The sequence below is a fragment of the Dendropsophus ebraccatus genome, chromosome 8 (assembly GCF_027789765.1).
Source record: "Dendropsophus ebraccatus isolate aDenEbr1 chromosome 8, aDenEbr1.pat, whole genome shotgun sequence".
In the NCBI taxonomy this organism is placed as follows: Eukaryota; Metazoa; Chordata; class Amphibia; order Anura; family Hylidae; genus Dendropsophus; species Dendropsophus ebraccatus.
This window is the reverse complement of record NC_091461.1, coordinates 23,365,519-23,388,143: the sequence shown is the minus strand read 5'-3', so window position 1 is coordinate 23,388,143 and position 22,625 is coordinate 23,365,519. Positions and strand designations below refer to the sequence as shown.

The window sequence follows — 22,625 nt, the reverse complement described above, 5'->3', positions numbered from 1 at the left end:
CCTGAAGTGGAAACTTAGCCTTACAAGAACCAAAGGATTTAGTTCTGTAAAACACCCCCATAGCATTATGGCTCCTCCATGATCCCTTCTCCTTGCATTCACCAAACCCAGACTCATCCATCAGATGCAGTTCATCATGAAAGATCTGAGAGAGGAGAACTGACTTGTTACATCAGTGTCGTGCTATTACAGTACCATACTGGTAACACAGAGCTCTTTACAACAACCCAGTCTCTAGAACAGGCCGTCAACCCTATAAGTTCACAAACTTTGGCTAAAAATGCTTACACAAGGCGGCCAATATTTCTACAGAACAAAGAAAGATCAGCATGCGCAGTCCTCCACTCCTCAATGTCTGCATTGGCTCATCAGATTTCGAATTCACAAATGCTAATCTAATCTATATGGCCTTCTTAACATGACTGTAAGATCGGACCATATACAACCCCTGGTAAAAAGTATGGAATCACCAGTCTTGGATGAGCTCTCATTCAGACATTTCATGCTGTAAAACAAACTCAGATCAAAAACATGATACAATATTAAGGTCATTCCAAAGTGCAACTTGTTGGCTTTCAGGAACACTCAAAGAAATGAAGAGAAAACATTGTGGAAGTTAGTGAATGACACTTTTATTGACCAAGCACAGGGAAATAAATATGGAATCACTCAATTCTGAGGAAAAAAGTGGAATCATGAAAAACACATAAACAAAAGACCATTCAAAATACATCACTAGTATTTAGTTGCACCACCTTTGGCTTTTATAACAGCTTTCAGTCTTTGGGGCATGGACTTGATGAGTGACAAACAGTATTCTGCATCAATTTGGTGCCAACTCTCTTTGATAGCAGTGGCCAGATCAGCTTTGCAGGTTGGAGCCTTCTTGTGGACCATTTTTTTTCAATCTCCACCACAGGTTTTCAATTGGGTTGAGATCTGGACTATTTGCAGGCCATGACATCGACTGAATGTGTCTTTCTTCAAGGAATGCCTTCACTGTTTTTGCCCTATGGCACGATGCATTGTCATCTTGGAAAATTATTTCATCATCTCCAAACATCTGTTCAATTGAAGGGATGAGAAAACTGTCCAAAATGTCAATGTAAACTTGTGCATTGATGGAAGAATTAACCACAGTCATCTCCCCAGTGCCTTTGCCTGACATGCAGCTCCATATCATCAAGGACTGTGGGAATTTGGTTGTTTTCTTCAGGCAAGCCTCTTCATAAATCTCACTGGAACGGCACCAAACAAAAGTTCCAGCATCATCACCTTGTCCAATGCAGATTCTTGACTCATCACTGAAGACAACTTTCATCCAGTCATCCACAGTCCATGATTGCCTCTCCTCTCTCTTGGAGTCTTGTTTTTTTATGTTTAGGTGTCAATGCTGGTTTTCGTTTAGCTTTCCTGTATAGAAATCCCATCTCCTTTAGGCGATTTCTTACGGTTCGGTCACATACATTGACTCCAGCTTCCTTCCATTTGCGCTTCATCTGTTTAGTTGTACTTTTTCGGTTTTCAAGACAAATGGCCTTAAGTTGTTTGTCTTGACGCTTTGATGTCTTTCTTGGTCTACCAGTACGCTTGGCTTTAACAACCATTCCATGCTGTTTGTATTTGGTCCATATCTTGGATACAGCCCACATCTTTAGCAACCATGCGTGAAGGGTTACCTTCTTCAAGAAGTTTCACAATCCTCTCTTTTGTTTCAAGGGACATTTCTTTTGTTGGAGCCATGGTTCTCGCCACTCCACTTCGTCCAGCAGCCCTCCAAGGTGTCATGACTGCAGGTGTTTTTAACTGCAGACTAACGGGCACATCTAATCTGGGGCAGGTGTCCATTTAGGGAAAGGAAATAGACTGGGTGTGTCCCTTTTTTTCTACCTCAAATTTGAGTGATTCCACACTTTTTTCCTCAGAATTGAGTGATTCCATATTTATTTCCCTGTGCTTGGTCAATAAAAGTATCATTCACTAACTTCCACAATGTTTTCTCTTCATTTCTTTGAGTGTTCCTGAAAGCCAACAAGTTGCACTTTGGAATGACCTTAATATTGTATCATGTTTTTGATCTGAGTTTGTTTTACAGCATGAAATGTCTGAATGAGTGCTCATCCAAGACTGGTGATTCCATACTTTTTACCAGGGGTTGTATAATGGTCATTTATGGGTCCACCTTGTGAAATCAATGTTTAGCGTTTTTATGGTTCATGGTAAATTGCATCTATACCATCACTGACTATATCAGCCTTATAGAGATGCACTTAATATGAAAGATTTGGTTTGGAGCTGCTCGTCTTTCTTCGATGAGGACTTCAAGAATAATTATTGTTCTTAAGTGTCATCAGGACTCCTGGCCATCACATGGATAGTGTTTCTCCAGGATGTCCTTCCCTGTTTCAGATCTTGCGGCATAGTTGCTGATTTCCATGATTGGATGCATCCATCTTGTTGCTGGTTGTCTTCTTCCTAATTCACTTCTTCCAGGCATGATTATCCTTCTAGTGACCCCGTCTCATCTCGTAAAATGTATAAAATTAGAGAGTGGTGATAAAATATTCTCCATAGGCTTATCGTAACTTCTGCTCTATCTTAATAACTTTATAAAGGAAAGGGAAGGAAGAAGGAAAGTTTCAAGTTGTAGACCATATACTAAAGAAGTTGTCAATTGCTAGGTGTCCATTGTGTAAGGTGTCACTTCTGTTCGTTGTAGAAATATACACTACTCAAAACAAATTAAGAGAGCACCTAAAGGGGTCGCCAGGGAGAAGAAAAGGTCTTACTTGTTCTGCTCCCCAGTGCTCCCTCCAAGGCTCATCTGGGAAGTAGACCTTCTGCGACAAGAGGTAACAGGTGCCTGCCGCCATCATGTCATGCAAGCTAACCCATACCCATTGTTGGAACAATATCCTGCAGCTATTGGACGTCCCATGTGGTCAAACATGATGGACACGACAGGCACAAGGTATTCTGCCAAGGCAAGCAGATGCTGGATGGGAGCATCTTCAATAACTGTCGGACAAACTTGGCTTAGGCTACAGCTTACTCTCCTAATGCCCCTATACACGTGAATGCTCAGCTTGGCTGTATGATAGATTTGGGGCCTCTTTCAACATTCTTGTCTAACTCTATACATTTCTGGGTGTAAGTTACACCCCTTTCCAAATAATCTATGTCCGCTTTATCACTAAGCTATGCCTCTTGGTGCCCAAACCCCAAAAATGTGCAAAACACATTATACATATAGGGGGACATTTATTAAGTCTGGCGTTTTTTGCGCCGGACATAAAAATGTCCCTGCAGCTCCGACAGTAAGGAGATTTATGTAGAGGCGCACTGCCTCTACATAAATCCTGTGTGCGCCAGGAAACCTACGCCAGCTCAGAGCTGGCATAGAATTTCTTATTTTTCGTTGCGAAAAAATGATAAAGGAATCGAACACAGCGTCTGTGCCCCCCGTTCTGCCCCTTCCACACCCCCTCCCTGCCCCGGTGTCATAAAATGGGCAGATGCAAATATTTTATTTGCAAAACGTCCATTTGCGAATAAATTAATTCACATCTGGCCAATTTATGCCAAAAAATAAAACTTTTTACTTTGATAACTTTCCCCCATAGTGCTCACTGTCACGGCCACCGCCGCAACCTCTTTCTGCCCCATGCAGCCGCCGGGGTCCATGTGCAGGGACCCGGCGCTGCTACCAGTTCGGCCTCGGGGGGCGCCTTACCTCGCCCCGCTCCTGTCTCCGTCTGTACCAGCCGGCGCGCGCGTCTTCGCCTCCTAGGGCACGCGCCGGCTGTCTCAGATTTAAAGGGCCAGTCCGCCCCAATTGGAGGTTTGCACCAATCACTCCCTATAAATCCCAGCATGCCCTATCCCTCGTGTTGGAGCCTCTGCATGCTTCCCATAGCGTTTGGCCCAGCTCCCTGTTGTTCCTGACCTCAGTCCTTGTTCCTTGTTCCTGTTCGCTACCCGGTCCCTAGTTCCTGTCCGCTGCCTTCCTATTGTTCCAGAGTACTGTCTGCCACCTGCGATTACGCCTACAGACCACTACCAGCACTATCTCCTGCCTACTGTTCCTGCCACGCCTCACCTGCCGTCACTAGCAACCAAGCCAGGGGTAGCGACCTGGGGGTCGCCTGCCGCAGCAAGCCCATCCCGCCTTGCGGCGGGCTCTGGTGAAAACCAGCGGCCCCTTAGATTCCGCTCCCTGGTGAGGTTTGTGCCATCGCTAGTGACGGTTCAGTGGATCCACGACTCCAGGCGTTACACTCACCAATGGCTTTGAATGTAAGAAGCCCCTCCTCCCAGTTTATACAACATCAGCGAACACATATGTGGAGGAATTACTCCAAAGAACATGGGTCCCTTATGAAAGTTCACAATGATTTTTTTTATGACGTCATCACTAGCGATAGGAAAACATGCCAAACATTCGGGTTCGTCCAAACCCAAAGGCTTGAGAAGTTGAATACAGTCCTAGGGAGTCCTTGAACACATGGATAGAGCCATAGGCTTTATCCATGTTTTCCTGGCAGCCATATGGTGTGTTTACACAGAGAGATTTATCTAACAAATTTTTTAAGCCAAAGCCAGGAAATGACTATAAACAGAGAACAGGTCATGAAGAAAGGACTGAGATTTCTCCTCTTTTCAAATCCAATCTGTCAGATAAATCTCTCTGTATAAACACACCATTAGGGCTACGTTCACACTACGTAAGTTTCCGGCCGTAGCGCGTTCCGTGAATAAGCGGTCGGAAACTTACGTAGTTTGCGTACAATGGAAAGTATACGATCTACGGCTGCACAGTTCACACTACGTACGAACTTACGCCCGGATCGTATGCGGCGCCGTAAAAAATAAACCAGACCATTGTTTCCGAACGGAAATGCCGTAACTTACGCCCGTAGCGTTACATGCGGTCCCGTACGTAGTGGTGATTTCTTCCTTTTGCAAGCTTTTTGTGTCGATCCAAAAGGTTCTGTGGGGTGTCCGGGGCTAGGCGAAGATTTCCAAGTAAAAGACCGCTGTCAGATCGCTTCGTAGGGGGCTCGGGAAGCGTAAGTAGACTACGGGCGTACGTTCGCAATGCGTACGCATCCAACCGCATATCGAATATTCACGCCCGTAGTTTCAGCCGCACATGTACGGCGCCGTAAGAAATGCGTACGGATTCGTACGCAGTGTGAACATAATAGGTACCAATACACAGACAGTTTTTACCAATATAAAATGAAGTATTAAAAAATATTACCCCAGTAAAAACACATATAAAATGGGTGTCAGCAATGCGGGATTATACCCACAACAAATTTCTAATGTGGGAGTATAACTATAAGGTGCATTAAGTCATGTACTATTCTAGTATCGCCTCAGTATCATTACGTATGTAAACAAAGAAAAACTAAGTAGCCACTATAGCATTCAAAACATATTGCACATACCCATGTTTGTCTGACACCACACCGACCGTTCCTACGTACGTTTCGCTATTGCACGCTTCCTCGGGGAACCCGGGTTCCCCGAGGAAGCGTGCAATAGCGAAACGTACGTAGGAACGGTCGGTGTGGTGTCAGACAAACATGGGTATGTGCAATATGTTTTGAATGCTATAGTGGCTACTTAGTTTTTCTTTGTTTACATACGTAATGATACTGAGGCGATACTAGAATAGTACATGACTTAATGCACCTTATAGTTATACTCCCACATTAGAAATTTGTTGTGGGTATAATCCCGCATTGCTGACACCCATTTTATATGTGTTTTTACTGGGGTAATATTTTTTAATACTTCATTTTATATTGGTAAAAACTGTCTGTGTATTGGTACCTATTATATACAATAAAAATTCTTTACATTTTTTATGAATTAAGCCCATTGTGTGTTTCTATTTGTATACAATTTTGTTTATGGGTAATTTCTAATTGATAGAGTGACATCTAGTGGTGCCGTTTGGTACTGCATCCCTTATTTTAAGATCATTTTTCACATCTATCACAAACCAGTGTGTGTAGCAGTGTGAACATAGCCTAGGGCTGTATCCAACTTCTCCACGCAGCAAGAGTCTTTGGGTTTGGACTGACCAAAACCTTCGGCAAGTTTGTTCATCACTGATTATAGGAGACAGTTGAATGATTGGAAATGTCTGCTATGATCCCATACTGTCCCAAGACCCTCATTCTTGTCAGACAGCAGAAAAAGATAATGTTTCCAAAGAGACTGGAAACGCTAGAAGGAACCATGCGGAGAAGTGACCAAAAGTCAAATAATTGTCCGGAGGACACACGTTGGCATGACGCTGATACCCATGTATGTTTGTGCTCTCCTGACACATCCTAGACACACTTTTGAGGACTGAGTGTTGAGCAAATACTGTCGAAAGAGGATTGTTGTTGGGTGTGAAAAGCACAATTCACTAGTCAGCAGTCCATAAAAGGAACAAGAAGTGAGACCATCGGCTGCAGAACACTTGACAGCACTTGGCTGAACTCTCAATGCACTAGACATGAAGGCTGACGTCCTCGTAATACTCGTCTTCCATTATTCAATGGTGTCCAGGTTCAGCAACTCCGAAAAACTTTTCTATAGGCGGGATCACTCGGATGTAGAGCGATCTAATCTCCAGCAAGCCGAGCTGGTCACAGACCTTGTCTCTGCACAGGTTAGTTCCACTGTTATACCACAATCTTGGATCCTGCAAAACGGATCAAAATGCATCCTTTTTTTTTAGCATACACCAAAGTGTGGTTGACCACGGTTCAGTATACACTAAAAAAAAAAAAAAAAAAAAAAAAAAAAAGTGTTTTGATCCTTTTTTAGGCCATGTTCACACTGTATGTTTTACATAAATCACGGCTGCCGTTGCAATTTGCAACAACGGCCGTGATTTTTGCAAAACATACATTGCATTTGAATGAATGGAATAGCGGCCGCACAAAACATGTCAGTTCATACAATGGAGCGTGCGGCTCCGGCTACACGCTTGATTGTGTGCAGCTGTGAATTGGGATGCGAGCGCACATGGTTACACCTACATACTGCAGTACCAGCTAGGATAATCTTCAGTAACACCAGCGGTTCTGTGACCCGGCCTGGTCACAGAACGGCCGGTGTTATACGCCATGGCCTTATAATGGAAGTCAATGGGGGAAAAAATTTAAATGGATGCACAAATGCATCAGTTTTTTCATCCATTTTTCGCATAAACAGATTTAAAAAATGCAGTGTGAACCCAGCCTAACTGGTAAGTTACAGGTTGAAGAGCAATGGTGAATTGTATATATTTGTTACTTACTTATATACGTATAATGGAACTATGGCTATGGCATTGTCTGACTTTCTAAAATTTTCAAGTGAAATCAAGAATGTTTCCAGAATTCTCAGTGCTTTTCCTTTATTTGTATTTTTATTTTTTTTAGCAATATTTGTCAAAATATGGCTGGACCAAGCCCGTCATGTGGGAAGACGCCATCCCTAAAGATAATGAACCCCTGCCGGACATCCATCCGATGCAAGAAGCCATGGCAAACTCGGGGAAAAGTCTATCAGAGACGAAAAAGAATCCTCACTTCATTGAAGCATTGAAAAAATTTCAAAGGCTGAATAACTTACCGGTCACCGGAAGATTGGATGACGCCACCATTAACGCCATGAACAAGCCCAGATGTGGGGTGCCCGATAACCAGGCCTTGAAAAAGATCCAGGATGAGCCAACTGTGCCCAAAGCTACGAGCAAAGCTGACTCCGCCAAGAACATCCCAAACCAGGGCGACGGGGCTCCAAGGAAACGTTCCAGGAGGTTCCTGGACCAGTTAATGTCCTTGGACAAATACAGGAAAGAGCAGGAAGCCTATCAGAATGCCGGAGGCAAAGTGTTCAGCAAGAAGGTCCTGAAGTGGCGCATGATCGGGGAAGGGTACAGCAACCAACTTTCTATAAGCGAGCAGAGATACGTCTTCAGGCTAGCCTTCCGTATGTGGAGCGAGGTCATGCCCTTGGACTTTGAAGAAGACAATACATCTCCATTATCAGAAGTCGATATTAAGTTGGGCTTCGGACGAGGTAGGTGCCCATTTTTTATCACATCTAGATGAAACCATTCAAGTTGCCTGGTTTGCTATAGTGTTTGAAAAGCTGCTGTAAAGGGCCTTATGTGGTTACTGTGAGGCATATGTTTTGGGCACTGTTTGTCACAATTATAGTGTGTATGCCACTATAACGTAGCAGTCAGAAAGTTATATAGATTTGTAATTTACTTTTATTTAAAAATATCCAGTTTTCCAGTACTTAACAGCTGTTGTATGTCCTGCAGGAAGTGGTGTTTTCTTTCCAGTCTGACACAGTGCTCTCTGCTGCCACCTCTGTCCATGTCAGGAACTGACCAGAGCAGGAGAGGTTTTCTATGAGGATTTGCTACTGCTCTGGACACTGTGTCAGAATGGAGAGAATACCCCACTTCCTGCAGGACATACAGCAGCTGATAAGTACTGGAAGACTGGAGATTTTTAATTACAAGTAATATACAAATCTATATAATTTTCTGACACCGGTTGATTTAAATGAAATAAAAACCCTTTAAGTTCACTGCATATTATATAGGTCTAAAATGTATAAGAAGTGGAATACAATCTACTGGAAGGTGCCCATAGACATTGTATGAAAGCCGCCCCAACCATCCAACCATCTAATGTGTAGGGGGTGTCCTGACTGTCAACATGCCGGATACTTTAGGCCAGGGATAGGGAACCTTGGCTCTCCAGCTGTTGCAAAACTACAACTCCCATCATGCCTGGACAGCCAAAGCTAAAGCTTTGGCTGTCTAGGAACGATTGGAGTTGTAGTTTTGCAACAGCTGGAGAGCCAAGGATCCCTACCCCTGTTCTACACTGGCATTGGAAGGGCCCTGTATACCAGGGGTACTCAACAACTTTTAGTGAAGGTCCACTTACCGGGGTCTATTGTCAGGTGAAGGTCCGAGCTGAACATCATTAATAAACGTGTTGCGCTCCCCAGTAGTATATAGCCCCTCTGTGCGCTCCACCAGTAGTATATAGCCACCTATGTGCTTCCCCAGTAGTATATAGTTCCCCTGTGCGTGCCCCCAGCAGTATATAGTCCTCCTATGAGCTCCCCCAGTGGTATATAGCCCCCCTGTGCACTCCCCCAGTGGTATATAGCCCCCCGTGTGCTTCCCCAGTAGTATATAGCCCCCCTGTGCACTCCCCAGTTGTATATAGCCCCCCATTGCTCTCCCCCAGTAGTATATAGACCCCCGCTTTGTGCTCCCCAGTAGTATATAGACCCCCTTGTGTGCTCCCCCCTCCCATATAGCCCCCCGTGCACTCCCCCAGTAGTGTGTAGTCCCCCTGTGCTCACCCAGTAGTTTATAGCACCCCTGCTGTGTGCTCCCCAGTAGTATATAGCCCCACTGTCCGCTCCCCCAGTAGTATATAGTCCCCCTGTGCCCCCCAGTAGTATATAGCCCCCCTGCTGTGTGCTCCCCCTCCCATATAGCATACAACATAAAAAAACACTTGTTCTCTTCCCCTCTTGTGGCAGCACTGCAGCGGTCACAAGAGGCCGCTCTCCCGGCACTAGAGCACCGAAACCAGAGACAGGACAGAGCGATCTCTTGTGACAGCTGCATCCACAAGAGTGACTGACAGGGAGGGAGCCGATGGCTCCCCCTCTGTCAGTGCTGCTCCTGCACGGTAACTATGAGCCCTCGTTACGAGCGCTCATAGTTACTGTGCAGGGGGAGCAGCGCAGCTCAGTATACAGGTTTACTGAGTTGCAGCAGGAGTCCGGACAGCTGGCCTCCACAGTCCACGTTCAGACCGTGGTCCGCATATACCCTTTGCTGTCCCACTGATATAAGTAGGTTAGGCCACCATTACTGTTCCTAGCCTGACCACGCAGCAGATATTACGGTCTATGTGCATATTAGCCAACCTCACCCATAAAAGAGAGAGAATAAAGACAATGTTATTAATGAATGTTTTAGTCCCCTAAAACTCTATTTGTTCTAAATCTTAACTACCGAGACTTGACGTTCTGCAATATATTATACTCCGAGACAGCGGATAATTATAAAATTGTTTAATATGCAAATGTTTCATGATTATACTTTGCAGTGATTTATTATGAATGTAATGAACATTAGAAAATGAAGACTTGTGATTTCTCCTTGTTCTTAATGCAAATTACAGAAAAAACCTGGATGAGCCAATGATCTCACTGACTATTGGCTGGTCAATACAAGAACCATTCATAACAATACCAGCGGTCCTTGACGTACTAGATCTCTGATCAGGAATCTGTTTTGTAGGCAAAACATACTGATTGAAGAGGTGACGACACCCCCACCCCCACCGATCAGCTGATCAGTGCCCGCACTACATGGTAAACGGGGCCGGAAGCAGCTGGCTCCATTGACTGTGTAGTTGTCTCCTGAGATGTTATTGGCTCGGCTGAGTGTGCATTTAGGAGAGGAGAAAAAAATGGCCGTCAGATACCTCTGGTGGCGGCTTATCTCCCCTGAGAACAAAAGGATTGGTCCAGTTGAAATCCAACCACTTGATCCTTCTCTCCCACAGGACGGCACTTGGGATGTTCCAGGTCATTTGACGGTTTGGGCCAGGAGTTTGCACACGCCTGGTATCTGGGAGACATACATTTTGATGATGATGAACATTTTACGGCCCCAAGCAGTGACAATGGGATCAGTCTGCTGAAGGTAGGTGATGTCTTCATGAGTCAACCATAAAAAAAAAATACCAATTTCTTGTATTCTCCTTGAAATAAGAAATCTGGAGCAATTCTTTTCTGGCACTCCTCTGTTGTTCCTCCTAGAAATGTATAAATAAATTGACAACGCGGTTATTAGAGATGAGCGAATTCTGAGCACACTTGGGTTCATTCAAACTGGAATAGCTCTGCACTTAATTTCCTGTGGCTGCAGAAGTCTAGTGTAATAGAGACAATGATCGGCTGATGAAAGGATTATCGGCTGATCGTTGCTTTAGGCCCAAACCTAAAATCATCACCTGCCGACTGCGCATTGCTACTTGTAATAGCGATATGTGACGATTCTGCAAACAGTATACATTACCTATCCACGCTCCAGGGCTCCTCCTGCAGCCTGCTTCTTCCTGGGTCCCGCGCACTGCAGCTGTAGAGCGGGCCTGTCTGAACTGATCACAGCGGTCCCCTGGAGCATGGATAGGTAATGTATACTGTTTAAGCAAGGGCTGTAAGGAGATCAGTAACAATGTCCGTGCAGCCCTGGCTAAACGATTATGAGGCTGTGTAATAGGCCCAGCAAACGAGCGCCGATCCATCAGATCAGCGCTCGTTTACAGTAATCATCGGGCCGTGTCATAGGACCCTTACACTGTGTGGAGGCACGCTCCTATGATAAGTGGGAATGGTAACGCCCAGTTGACACTTTATTCCTATATTTTCAGGGAGAACAGAGTTACATGATACAGCCCTCTAAGGGTCCCATTCCACAGGCCGATGGAGGCCCGATCAATAATGTAAACGAGCGCCGATCGGCACTCGTTTACTGGGCCTATTCCATGGCCCGAAAATTGTTTAGCGAGGGCTGCAGGGACATATTTTTTTATTGCAGAAATCAGTAGTATAAGCGATTTTAAGAAACTCTGTAATAGGTTTTATCAGCCAAAAAAGCTTCTGTACTCAAGAAGCAATCTCCCAGCCCCCCCCCCCCCCCCTGAATTCTTATCTGTGCATTATCAGGCAAACACGTCTTCATTACAGAGAAGCCAGTGAAGACGGGCTCTGCTCTCTCCATTCTATCCTTATGGAGGGGGGAGGGGCCGAGAGAGATGAGGGAGATGAGGGAGCAGGAAGAGGTGACATGAAGGTCAGCTGTTTGTAGACTGTCTGGGCACCTAAAACGCTGGATTCTGGGGTCAGAAAGGTCAGTGCTTATCTATGAAATTACTGAGAGAAGATTGCAGGGTGTTGTGCTGTGCAGGACTGCTCCGTGCTCAGTCACTCCTAACAGCCCCTCCCCCCTCCATAGCCACATAATGGACACAGAAATCCTGCTTCTTCTGAAGTGAGGGGGGAGGCTGGGAGATTGCTTTTTTAGTACAGAAGGAAACTCTTTTGGTTTATAAAACCTATTACAGAGTTTCTTAAAATCGCCTGTTCTGTTGATATTTAATGTTTTTAAAAAAATGACCCTGAAATGACAGTTAGGCTTTAAACACCATACTTTACCTAAACATGTTTCAGGGCTTCTCCCGCGCTCCTTCTTTCTCCCGGTCCCACGAGCAGCAGCAGCTTTGGTGCGGCCTGTCTGAGCTGACAGACCGCTCAGCCAATCACTGGCCATGGCAGTCCTGGTCAGTGATTGGCTGAGTGGTCTGTCAGCTAAGACAGGCTGCACCGAAGCTTCTGCTGCGCGGGATCGGGAGGAAGAAGGAACGCAGGAGAAGACCTGCAACATGTATATGTAATTTATGGTTTTTGTGAAATCGTTGGTCGCCCCCGCGCATCGCTGCGTGGAATTTCACAAAAACCATACATTACATGCACATGTTGCAGGTCTTCTCCTGTGCTCCTTCTTCCTCCCCGTCCCGCGTTGGTGCCCAATGATTTTAGGTTTGAACCTAAATAAACGATCGGCCAATGACGCAATCATCGGCTGATCGTTGTCTCTATTCCGCGGAGCGATAATCCATCGAATCGAGGGATCGACCCTAAGAAGAGATGCTGCAGAACTATTCAGATATTTATTCCTACATGTGCATCAATTTGTGTATGTATGGATCAGTATATAAAATACCTAGAAATACCCCCCCCCCCCCCCCTATCCACCACAGTAAAGGTGACACTTCTCGTTCCTCCAGCATAAAAGTTACATTGCAAATAGATTTTCTTAATCCGGATGAAGCCCCCAGGATGAGTATTATTGTTTTAATTTTCTCCATGTCCAGAGAGACGGGATAAGGAGACAAGACAGCGGGCTTATAGGATGTGCAGCCCTGAGCCGCTCGCCTGTATCAATACAGTAATTATACCTGCCCCGGCGTCCGGCTGTAACATTGTAACGCAGCGCTGATTGCTTCTTCCTTCCAATTAATAGGTTGCAGTTCATGAAATCGGCCATGTTCTCGGACTATCTCACATCCACAGGACTGGATCGATAATGCAACCCAATTATATCCCCCAGGAATCAGGTTTCGAATTGGACTGGTCTGACAGGAAAGCAATACAGAACCTGTACGGTAAGTGGCGGTGGTGGCGGAGGACGCTGATTATTTCTCGCACAGTGACTGAAGTTTGTCCGTTCCTCACCGTGTTTGGAAATTTTCCCAGAAAAATCACCATTCTATAGCAAAAAATAAATAAAAAGGGAACAAACAAACTCCTTATACAGGAGAAAGGATAAAGTCAGCAGCAGGAGAGGAGTGTGTTGACCTTGTGGGGGTCAGTGACCTCTGTAGACAGGCTTATATGTGATAATGCAGAAATCAGGGGAAACACCTTATAAGTCAGGGATAGGGAACCTTCGGTCCTCCAGCAGTTGCAAAACTACAACTCCCATCATGCCTGGACAGCCAAAGGCTGTCCAGGCATGATGGGAATTGTAGTTTTGCAACAGCTGGAGGGCCGAGGGTTCCCTATCCCTGTTATAAGTCATGTAAATAATTTTAGCAGCAGAAAAAGATTGTGATGATCCCGTTGGAGACAGTGACCTGTCCTCTTGTGATTATATAAGAGAATGCAGGATTAACTTGATCTTGTATCCTGTAAGTAATTGTATTCTAGGAATGACGATAACAGCAGAGGATGAGTGTGATGACTTTGATGGATTCCTGTCCACGCAAGTCATAGAAAGAACAGAGTGTGATCAAGTGAATAAGGGGACCCTGTGAAGAAATTTTTGGAACAATGACAGCAGCAGATAAGTGTGATGACTTTGTTAGAGAAAGTGACTTGTTCACTCCAATTGCTATGTTAGTGATAGTAGGGCTACATGTGACAAGGGTAGTGCCAGATGAAAAGCAGGGATGGGACAAATTGAGATAGTGACAGCAGAGGAGTCAGAATGTACTGATCATGTTGCATTAAGTGACCTGTCCACTGGTGTCATTATATTAGAGACTACAGGGATGTTTTGAGTGCAATATAGTGCGCTAGAGGAAAGCTGTAGCCAGTCAAAATGCAAGAGTGTTGACAGCAGCAGGAGATGAGTGTGATGACCTTGTTGAAGGCAGTGACTTGTCATTATACTAGAAGAGGACAAAGATGTATGTGATAGGGCTAGTGTCATAATGGAGCCTTTAGGCAAACGGATCATAGAAATGATGGCAGCAGAGGGAGATGAGTATGTTGACTTTGTTATGTTGATATTATGTGAGTCCCATCCACTCACATCATATATTAGAGAGATTGGGGATTTATATAACAAAGTATCTTAAACTAGATTGAGGGATTGTGTTGGTAATTTTTGGAATGATGACAGCGACAAATGAAGGTGATGATCTTGTTGGAGAAAGTGACCTGTCTACAACTGAAGCTATGGTAATGATGGACAAGAGGAAATGTCATGAAGACTTAGGGGCAGAATAACCTTTAGCCAAACAGATAATATGAATGATGACAACAGAGGTGTGTGCTGACGATATGTGCAGATACGGATAGTGAGATCACAGGAATGATTACAGCAACAGGAGATGAGTGTGATGACCTTGTTGGCGGCAGTGACCTGTCTGCTCATATCATTATACTAGAAGAGGACAGAGATGAATGTGATAGGGGCAGTGTCATGAACTTCATAATGGAGCCCTGTAGCCATACAGATGAGAGAAATGAAGACAGCAGCAGGAGATTAGTATGATGACCTTGCTGGAGGCAGTGACCTGTCATCTCCTGTGATTATATTGTTAAGGGCAGGGTCATAATATATAGACGGAAATAGATTCTGGCAGGAGAAAGTGAAATACTCAAAATGCCAAGAATACAGAATATTCTTACCATAAAGATTACAGAATTATAGCACTGTCCATCCCTCCCAATACTGTAAGCTCAGCAGGGATCTTATGGTTTCGCTCTTGGGTGGGTAGTAGGAAGAGCAGAATTGAGTTTATTAGTGATATAAATGTCTGGATATCCTGTTTGGCCTGACATCAGCGAAAACGCGTGGAGAGGGAGCGTCGTACAACTTACTACCTGCTCACGGCCTCCTCATAGCTTCACAGCTCAAAGTTTTCACTGATCCCAAGTACATTAAGAGTGCAGACACAGCAAAAGTGGGGACGGTCAGAGCTAGAAGTTTTCCCAGTGCAGGATGGGGGACGTCGTCATCCTCCGTACATATGGCAGGGGGCATATGGCAGCTTCGACGGCAGATTCCTGACTTTGTGTTACGGGCTGGCTGACATTACAGGTGCACATTAAAGATTTATACAAAGAAAGTCTATTATATCTCTGCAATGACAGTCGTCTTTTGCTGCCACACTGCCTCTACTCTATTGTGTCCTTAAAATGATTTTCAAGCATGTTTGAGGTGTTCTTATGTCTAGAGGTGACAACGAAATCTATGTATCTATCTATTTAGTTATCTATCTCATATCTATCTTTTGGGCCCCTTAGTGCACGGGCCCTGTAGCAGTGGCGTGGTCTGCCTTTGAGGTAGCTATGCCACTGTCTCTGAGGATGGTAGGATTAGTAGTAGTACTGCAGGTACTGTCACAGTGGAAGCAGTGGCTCCACTGATCCCCTCACATTTCTCTGGGTCAGCACAGTGAAGGGGGTTCACTGTTGGTGGTTATCTTCTCTATAGGGGCACATGCCCTATAGTGTATCTGGTGGATGGTAAGCAGGATGACCAGATACAGAACTATGGAATAACATAATAGTATGAAGGTAACTTGACAGGGAAGCTTCTCACAACAATTGTCCAAAGCAGGAAAGTGTAAAAGCGCTCTGGACAGTTTCTGACATGGACAGAGGTGGCAGCAGAGAGCACTGTGTCAGACTGGAAAGCATACATCGCTTCCTGCAGGACATACATCAGCTGATAAGTACTGAAAGACTTGAGATGTTTAAATAGAAGTAAATTACACATTTTTATAACTTTCTGACACAAGAATTTTTTTTCCCCGCCGAAATATCTCTTTAAGAAAAGATATACCCAAATAGTTATTTTATACAAGTATTTGCTATACCAGACATGTCAAGCCCACGGTATATAGATAACTAGCACAGAGCCGTGAACTGCATCCCTAATCTCCCTTAAACCTCTATGAACATCACTCTCGATTTATAGCATAAAAAATACCAGGTACAAAACAACCCATAAAAATAGCATAAAACAGTAAAATGGCAATATACATGAATAGAAATCTGTGTGTATGGGAATATAAAACAATAGTGCCACTTCTTATCTAAATCCGGGGACGGGAATGAGCAGGAAACAGCCGGGGTGGCCACAAAGGTAATTTCTTCCCGTATATAAAGAATTCAGCCAGATTCATTTTTCCTTAAAGTGTGTTCAATACACGTAATAACAAAGAAAAATAATCTCCGGGAGAGTAACCTTAATCAAAGGATCATGCATACAAATAAAAATATAAGAAGCTAATAAAAGCCACATGAAAATGCCAATAAAAGCTGCAAGGTAATATCCCCGGCTGCAGGTAAATAATAATGATGTAAATGCGGAGATATGGAGGCTGCTGGAGGGCTGTAATTCACTGGAGAATAACATGGTGCATGGGATAAGGCAGCACGGACGTGACTGCAATTCACAGCTTATTTAAAGGGGAAGTGCTTCCTGGGGGAACATCTACTACTAGGCCTATTATTCAGTTTTAAAGGGAGGCATTTTAAAGGGATTATACAGGCTTAGAAAAACGAGTCCGCTATCTTCCAAAAACAGCACCTCTTCTGTCCTCAGTTTGGGTTTGATTTTGCAGCTCAGTTCCATTGAAGTGTATGGAGCTGAATTGTAATACCACACACAACCTGAGGATAGGGGTGGCGTTGATTTTTCAAAAAAGTAACTGTGTTTTTGCTAATCCTGGAGTATGGTGAGAGTATCTATTAAAGGGTTAAGGCACCACAACTATCCACAGGTTGAACATGGTATCCCTACTCACTTTTTGTACAGATATTGCACTATTTTTGCTAAAAAGCCTCCATGTTTTTCTTATATCATATAATCATCATCATTCCTAATAATTCATTTTTCTTGGAACTTGTGGTTCCTTGTGGTCCTACGATATTGGGCCCTATGTGGCACTTCACTACATGTGAGCACTATAGGCCTACTTTATTGGCACATATTAGTTCTTTTTGGATAAAATACATTCTGGTCTAATGTATTTGACTGAAAATGATCAGTTTTCTGAGGTTTTGTCTTATATATGGAAATTTAGATCTTCAACTGAATTAAAGGGAACCTGTTACCTTCAAAATGTTATATAATCCATCGGCATAATAGTATAGAGGAGGAAGAGCTGAACAGATTGATATATATCATTGTGGAAAAATATTCTTAGGAGTCCATAGTCACAATGATAGGTCCGCCCACTGGACTCCTTAGTATAAAAAGGTCAGCGATTTTAATCAGTCAATAAAAAGTTATACAAAATCTTTTCCCACAAAGATATATATCAATCTGCTCAGCTCCTCCTACTCTATAACATGATGCTGATAGGTTAGATAGCATTTTCATTGTGATAGGTTCCCTTTAAGGAAGTAGCCAGAAGTGGTAACAAACATGTACAGTATCTGGTCTATGGCTAACTTTACAGTGCAATTGGACATCATTCTTCTAAATATACATCCATACATCCAATACAGGATCATGTGAAGGACCTTTCGACACTGTGTTTGATTTTGTGAGAAAGGAGAGAAACCAATATGGAGAGATCGCTATACGGTACAACACCTACTTCTTCCGGAATGGCTGGTACTGGATGTATGAGAATAGAAATAATAGAACGCGCTATGGAGATCCCATTACTATTTCCTCCGGTTGGCAAGGAATTCCTGCTGAGAACATCGATGCCTTTGTTCATGTGTGGACCTGGACCAAGGACATCACCTACTTCTTCAAAGGTAAAGAGATTGAAAAGTGATCTATAGTGGTAGTGGTAGTGATCTAAAGTGGTAGTGATAAGATATTATAGGAGGGAGGGTGGTGCCCATATACGCAAATAAAAGTAGCTTGAATGCTGCCCTAGGAAGTCCTTAAAAACATGGATACAGCCTATGGCCTATAGCTGCATCCATGTTTTCCAGGCAGCCTTAGGGCTGCATCTTACTTCTTCAGCCATTGATAATCCAATGCTGCACTCTCAGGTTCGGACGAACCTAAGCGTGCTTGAGGACTACCCATCTCTAATGGTTACCAAACCCCCATCAATCCTTCTATAATGGTCCATCCTGAGCATTAAATAACATCCGCCCAGAAAGGAGACGTTGACTACTCCAAAATGTCAAAGGTCTTCAGATGCTGTGGTCATGATTTTGGTGCTCCTTGCAATCCACCATATCACAGTTTTTTCCCTTCGCGTTTATCTGCGTCTTGAGCTGGGTCTTCTCATTACTTTTCTAAGCCAAGACAAAGCTTCAGTCTAGTCCAATGATCTCTAGTTTGTTTTCTCAAGGATCCTCTTGGAATTCACCAGTACTAAAGATGAGCACAACTCAATCCGACGGGATATGAATAGCGGTGGCTGAAAAAGTTGGGAGTCCGGCCATAGGCTGTATCCATGTTTTCCCAAACTCCCTAGGGCGGCATCCAACTTCTTCAGCCACTGGTAATCAAATGCCCAACGATTAGACTTGAGCTTTCTCCAGTTGCGCTAGCCAGAACCAAAATGGTGCCAAAGCACCAATTCTCTTCCTCTTCCTAAGCATATTACTTCCCCTAATGAATTGCTCTCTTCAAAGGCTTATATTCCATATAAAAGGACGGCTTTCATATAAATCTACATTATCACATCTGTCAAGCAATGGAAGTGATGGGTGTGAATTAAAATACAAATCCCCAATAGACAGACAAGACGAGATGTATTTCCAGACGCATCATACAGAGGAGTCAGGGCTATGTCACGGCTGCTCTGGGGACCTCTGTGTAATCCATGTCCCCCCTTCCTGCATTTACAGGGACTCAGTACTGGAGGTACGATAGTGAAAACGACAAAGCCTTCTCTGAAGACCCTCAGGGGACGACCTACCCAAGGCTCATTTCTCAAGGTTTTCCTGGAATTCCCAGCCCAATCAATGCAGCTTACTTCGACAGGAGGACGCAGAGAATTTACTTTTTTAAGGACTCCCAGGTGAGCGGAAACAGACTGCCTTTATACCTTACCATTATTCACCTTATGTCCAGATCAGAAATATAATATAAAAGCATAATAAACATATTAAGGGTCTGTAAAAAAAACACTGATCATAGGGATTGTCCCATGTAAAAGAGCCCTAACACTATATAAGATGGAACCATTGCCAAGGCATCTGCCCAACAAACAATGGGTATAGTTGCTATTGATTATAACAGGACCCATTCATAATACCTGCTAGGTTGACCACCCATCTGGTCCCTGCAAAACCGATACCAGATTAGGAGGGAGACTATTCCTGGACATAAGCTTTTGGTTTCTCAGCTGAATTGATGAGACAGTTTTGCTTCTGTGAGTGATTAACAGAGGTATTGTAGTAGAGATTGCAGCTGGGTGACATCCAGGCGGAACAGCAGGGCTTCTCCTTCTGCCCTGCTGTATCATTAAGACTTGGCGCCGCACCAGCTTGTGTCTTCAGGGTGCACAGTTTGCAATTAGCTTCCACTATACCAACTAAGTAAAGGATCTACCGCTGCCTGGAGTTTATAGCGACCGAGACAGTGCCAGGTACTTAAAGTTCTAACATGGTTACATAGTTCTTCTCTCATTAAATGAGGAGTTTTTGGGAACATTGAAAATTTGTACTCAAAGGTTTATTTAGCTGCACTTAGGCACTTAAAGGGAATCTGTCAGCACCAGGGCCCTACCACTGGTGCTAACAATGTGCTGCAGCTAACAGTCCCCTAGTGAGCACGGCACCTTTGGTAATTTGCCAGTGCAGTAGGTTATTCCCAATCTCATGTCTTCTACTGTAATGAAGAGTCAAAGAGGAGTTGTGGCTCAGCATTTGTGCAGTAATCTAGCACTCCTCCTTCCTCCTCCCCTCTCCTTCTTGAATACCAATGCTGTCAGTATCTGCTAAAAGAGGACTGATCTGCAATTAGAGACACTGACTCTAGGCAGCATTGTTATTCATGAAGGAGAGGGAGGAGGAAGGAGTGGTGAGGAGTGCTAGAGTGCAGCACAAACACTGAGCTATTACTCCTCTTTGACTCCTCATTACAGTAGGAGACATGAGAGGTACCATGGTCACATGGGGACTGCCAGCTGCAGCACACTGTCAGCATCTCAGGTGGGGCCCAGGAGCTAACAGATTCCCTTTAAAACATCCTTTTTTATTTCTTTGGAATATATTTCTTACAATCATATTGTGCTCTTCCTCTTGCTATTCACCCTGGAAATGTACTGCATGACCAAGTAGACAACTGGGTGTGAGGATAATTATGAAAGGGGCATGTTGGGCATGTCCAATCAGAGTGTAGGGACACACCCAGTTGGCTGGATGAATGCTAATCTCAAATTGTGTTCATTTTGTTCATACATTTCCAGGAGGAATAACAAAGGAAGGTAACTCCACATGCTTCATAATTATTGCATGTAGAATAAAAGTAATGACTAAAACAGATAAATGAGAAGCAATGATGAAACCTGATAAAATTATTGAAAGTAAAAAAAAAATTAAAAAAATAAAATAAAATTACCAGTTACTTCTTTGGTAACTAAGGCTGGCCATACACATTAGATAGCTGCCAAATGTTCCACAGACAAGTATCCTGATCCTGCCATATGGCTGCGCATGAGCTCTGAATGGGAAGAGGGTGTCTCTGTTCCTTCCAGACACCTTAAGAACAAAAGGACCAGGTTGAATCCAAACTCCCCATCCTTCTTGCCTCATGCAATATGTATGGTCAATTTAAAGGCTATGGACAAATGTAATTTTCTTTTTTATTCTTGCTCTGTTCCTGTTATGATGGAAAAATACACTTTCTTAATTGATCTTTATTACTTTTTTTCCTTACTTCTTTAGCCTGCTGTGTGTGCTGTGCTCTATAATTGTACACAGCCTGTATGTTTCTCTACAGCAGACTGTATTTTATCCTATCTTTATACAGTATGTGTGAGTTGTCCTCTAAGGTTACTCTCCCCCCTGACCTACTTTCTGAGGTGCTATGCAACCTTTCCCCTGCTTTTATCTTAGGAGAGCAGAAAGCCCATCAGACAATAACAGACATCGCTGAGCAGCAGCTAAATGGCAGACATCTTTTAATTAAAAGTACTTAAAGGGGTTATCCAGGCTAAGAAAACATGTCAGCTTTTATTCATAAAGAGGGTCACTCTTGGTCTCAGTCTGGGTGTGGTATTGTAGATAATTTTCAGTGAAATGAATGATGCTGCCTTACAATAATACACAACCTAAAGACAGGGTGGTGCTGTTTTACAAGAAAGTAGCAGTTTCCTGGACAATCCCTCATTAGTTTCCTCATTTTGCTTTTAAGGGTACAAACACACACACTGAATATGCAGCAGATCTGCAGCAGATTTGATGGTGCAGATTTGATGCTGTGTTCAGTTATTTAGATCTAATCTGCTGCGTATTTGCTGCGTATCGCAGCAGTAAATACGCTGCGTATACGGTGTGTGTGTTTGTACCCTTAGCAACAAATCTCCAAAAAAATGTGCAAAGGTGTCCATAGCTTTTTAATTGGGTTTTCTTAGATGTGCAGCAAGGAAATAGTGCAACCAATGACTGGCCACAGTTTCACCATAGGAGGCTCAGCAGGGCATTACTTAATATTTTATTAATATTTTGGTGAATAATAAAATCTCCTCCTCCGCAGGTTTTTGCCTTTGATGTAATCAGAAACCAAGCGGTTCCAAACTTTCCAAAGAGAATAGTGGACTTTTTTCCTGCCGTTGTCCAGAACAACCATCCCAGGACTAATCTGGACTCTGCGTATTACTCCTACAGCCACAAAACCCTTTTTCTATTTAAAGGGCGGCACTTCTGGAGAGTAGTCAGCGACCAGGACAGGCGGACTAATCCCTCTCTGCCCCCCAATGGGCTGTTTCCGGAGCAGGCGATCTCGGAGCAGTGGTTTCATATATGTAACGTCCACTCATCACTGCTGAAACTGTGACCACACAATTCCTTACTGGATGAATAATGGGACCGGAACTTTTATACTTTTATTCTTATATATATATATATATAACAATAGGGAGGAGCCTCACCTTCTCTAGCTCCTATAGACACCATAGCTTCCTATGGCTGTTATATTATTTCCATTGTAATAGACAGAAAACGTGAATAGTTTTGCCTTTTGACACATTACACTATGTGATATGATATAAAATATGATAATATAAAGTTACAAAGTCTATGTAAGTTCTTGGTTTCTGGCTTCTCATTGCCAGTCTATGGGAAATGACAAACATAAGGCC

General features: G+C 43.6%; 1 protein-coding gene across 1 annotated transcript; it reads left to right on the top strand.

Moving 5' to 3' along the window:
* The first annotated feature begins 6,517 nt into the window (after positions 1–6,517).
* MMP21 (matrix metallopeptidase 21) lies at positions 6,518–22,374 on the top strand. The gene is made up of 7 exons (XM_069981800.1): positions 6,518–6,673; positions 7,431–8,073; positions 10,608–10,747; positions 13,130–13,271; positions 17,857–18,114; positions 19,168–19,340; positions 22,022–22,374. Exons 1-7 carry the CDS (start codon positions 6,518–6,520, stop codon positions 22,319–22,321), a joined length of 1,812 nt encoding a protein of 603 aa, XP_069837901.1. The 3' UTR covers positions 22,322–22,374.
* Positions 22,375–22,625: the final 251 nt, after the last annotated feature.

Coding starts and splice junctions, on each gene's coding strand:
- MMP21 (XM_069981800.1), top strand. CDS start 6,518: ATGAAGGCTGACGTCCTCGTAATACTCGTCTTCCATTATTCAATGGTG. Junction 6,674..7,430: donor CAGACCTTGTCTCTGCACAG/GTTAGTTCCACT, acceptor TATTTTTTTTAG/CAATATTTGTCAAAATATGG. Junction 19,341..22,021: donor ACTTTTTTAAGGACTCCCAG/GTGAGCGGAAAC, acceptor CCTCCTCCGCAG/GTTTTTGCCTTTGATGTAAT.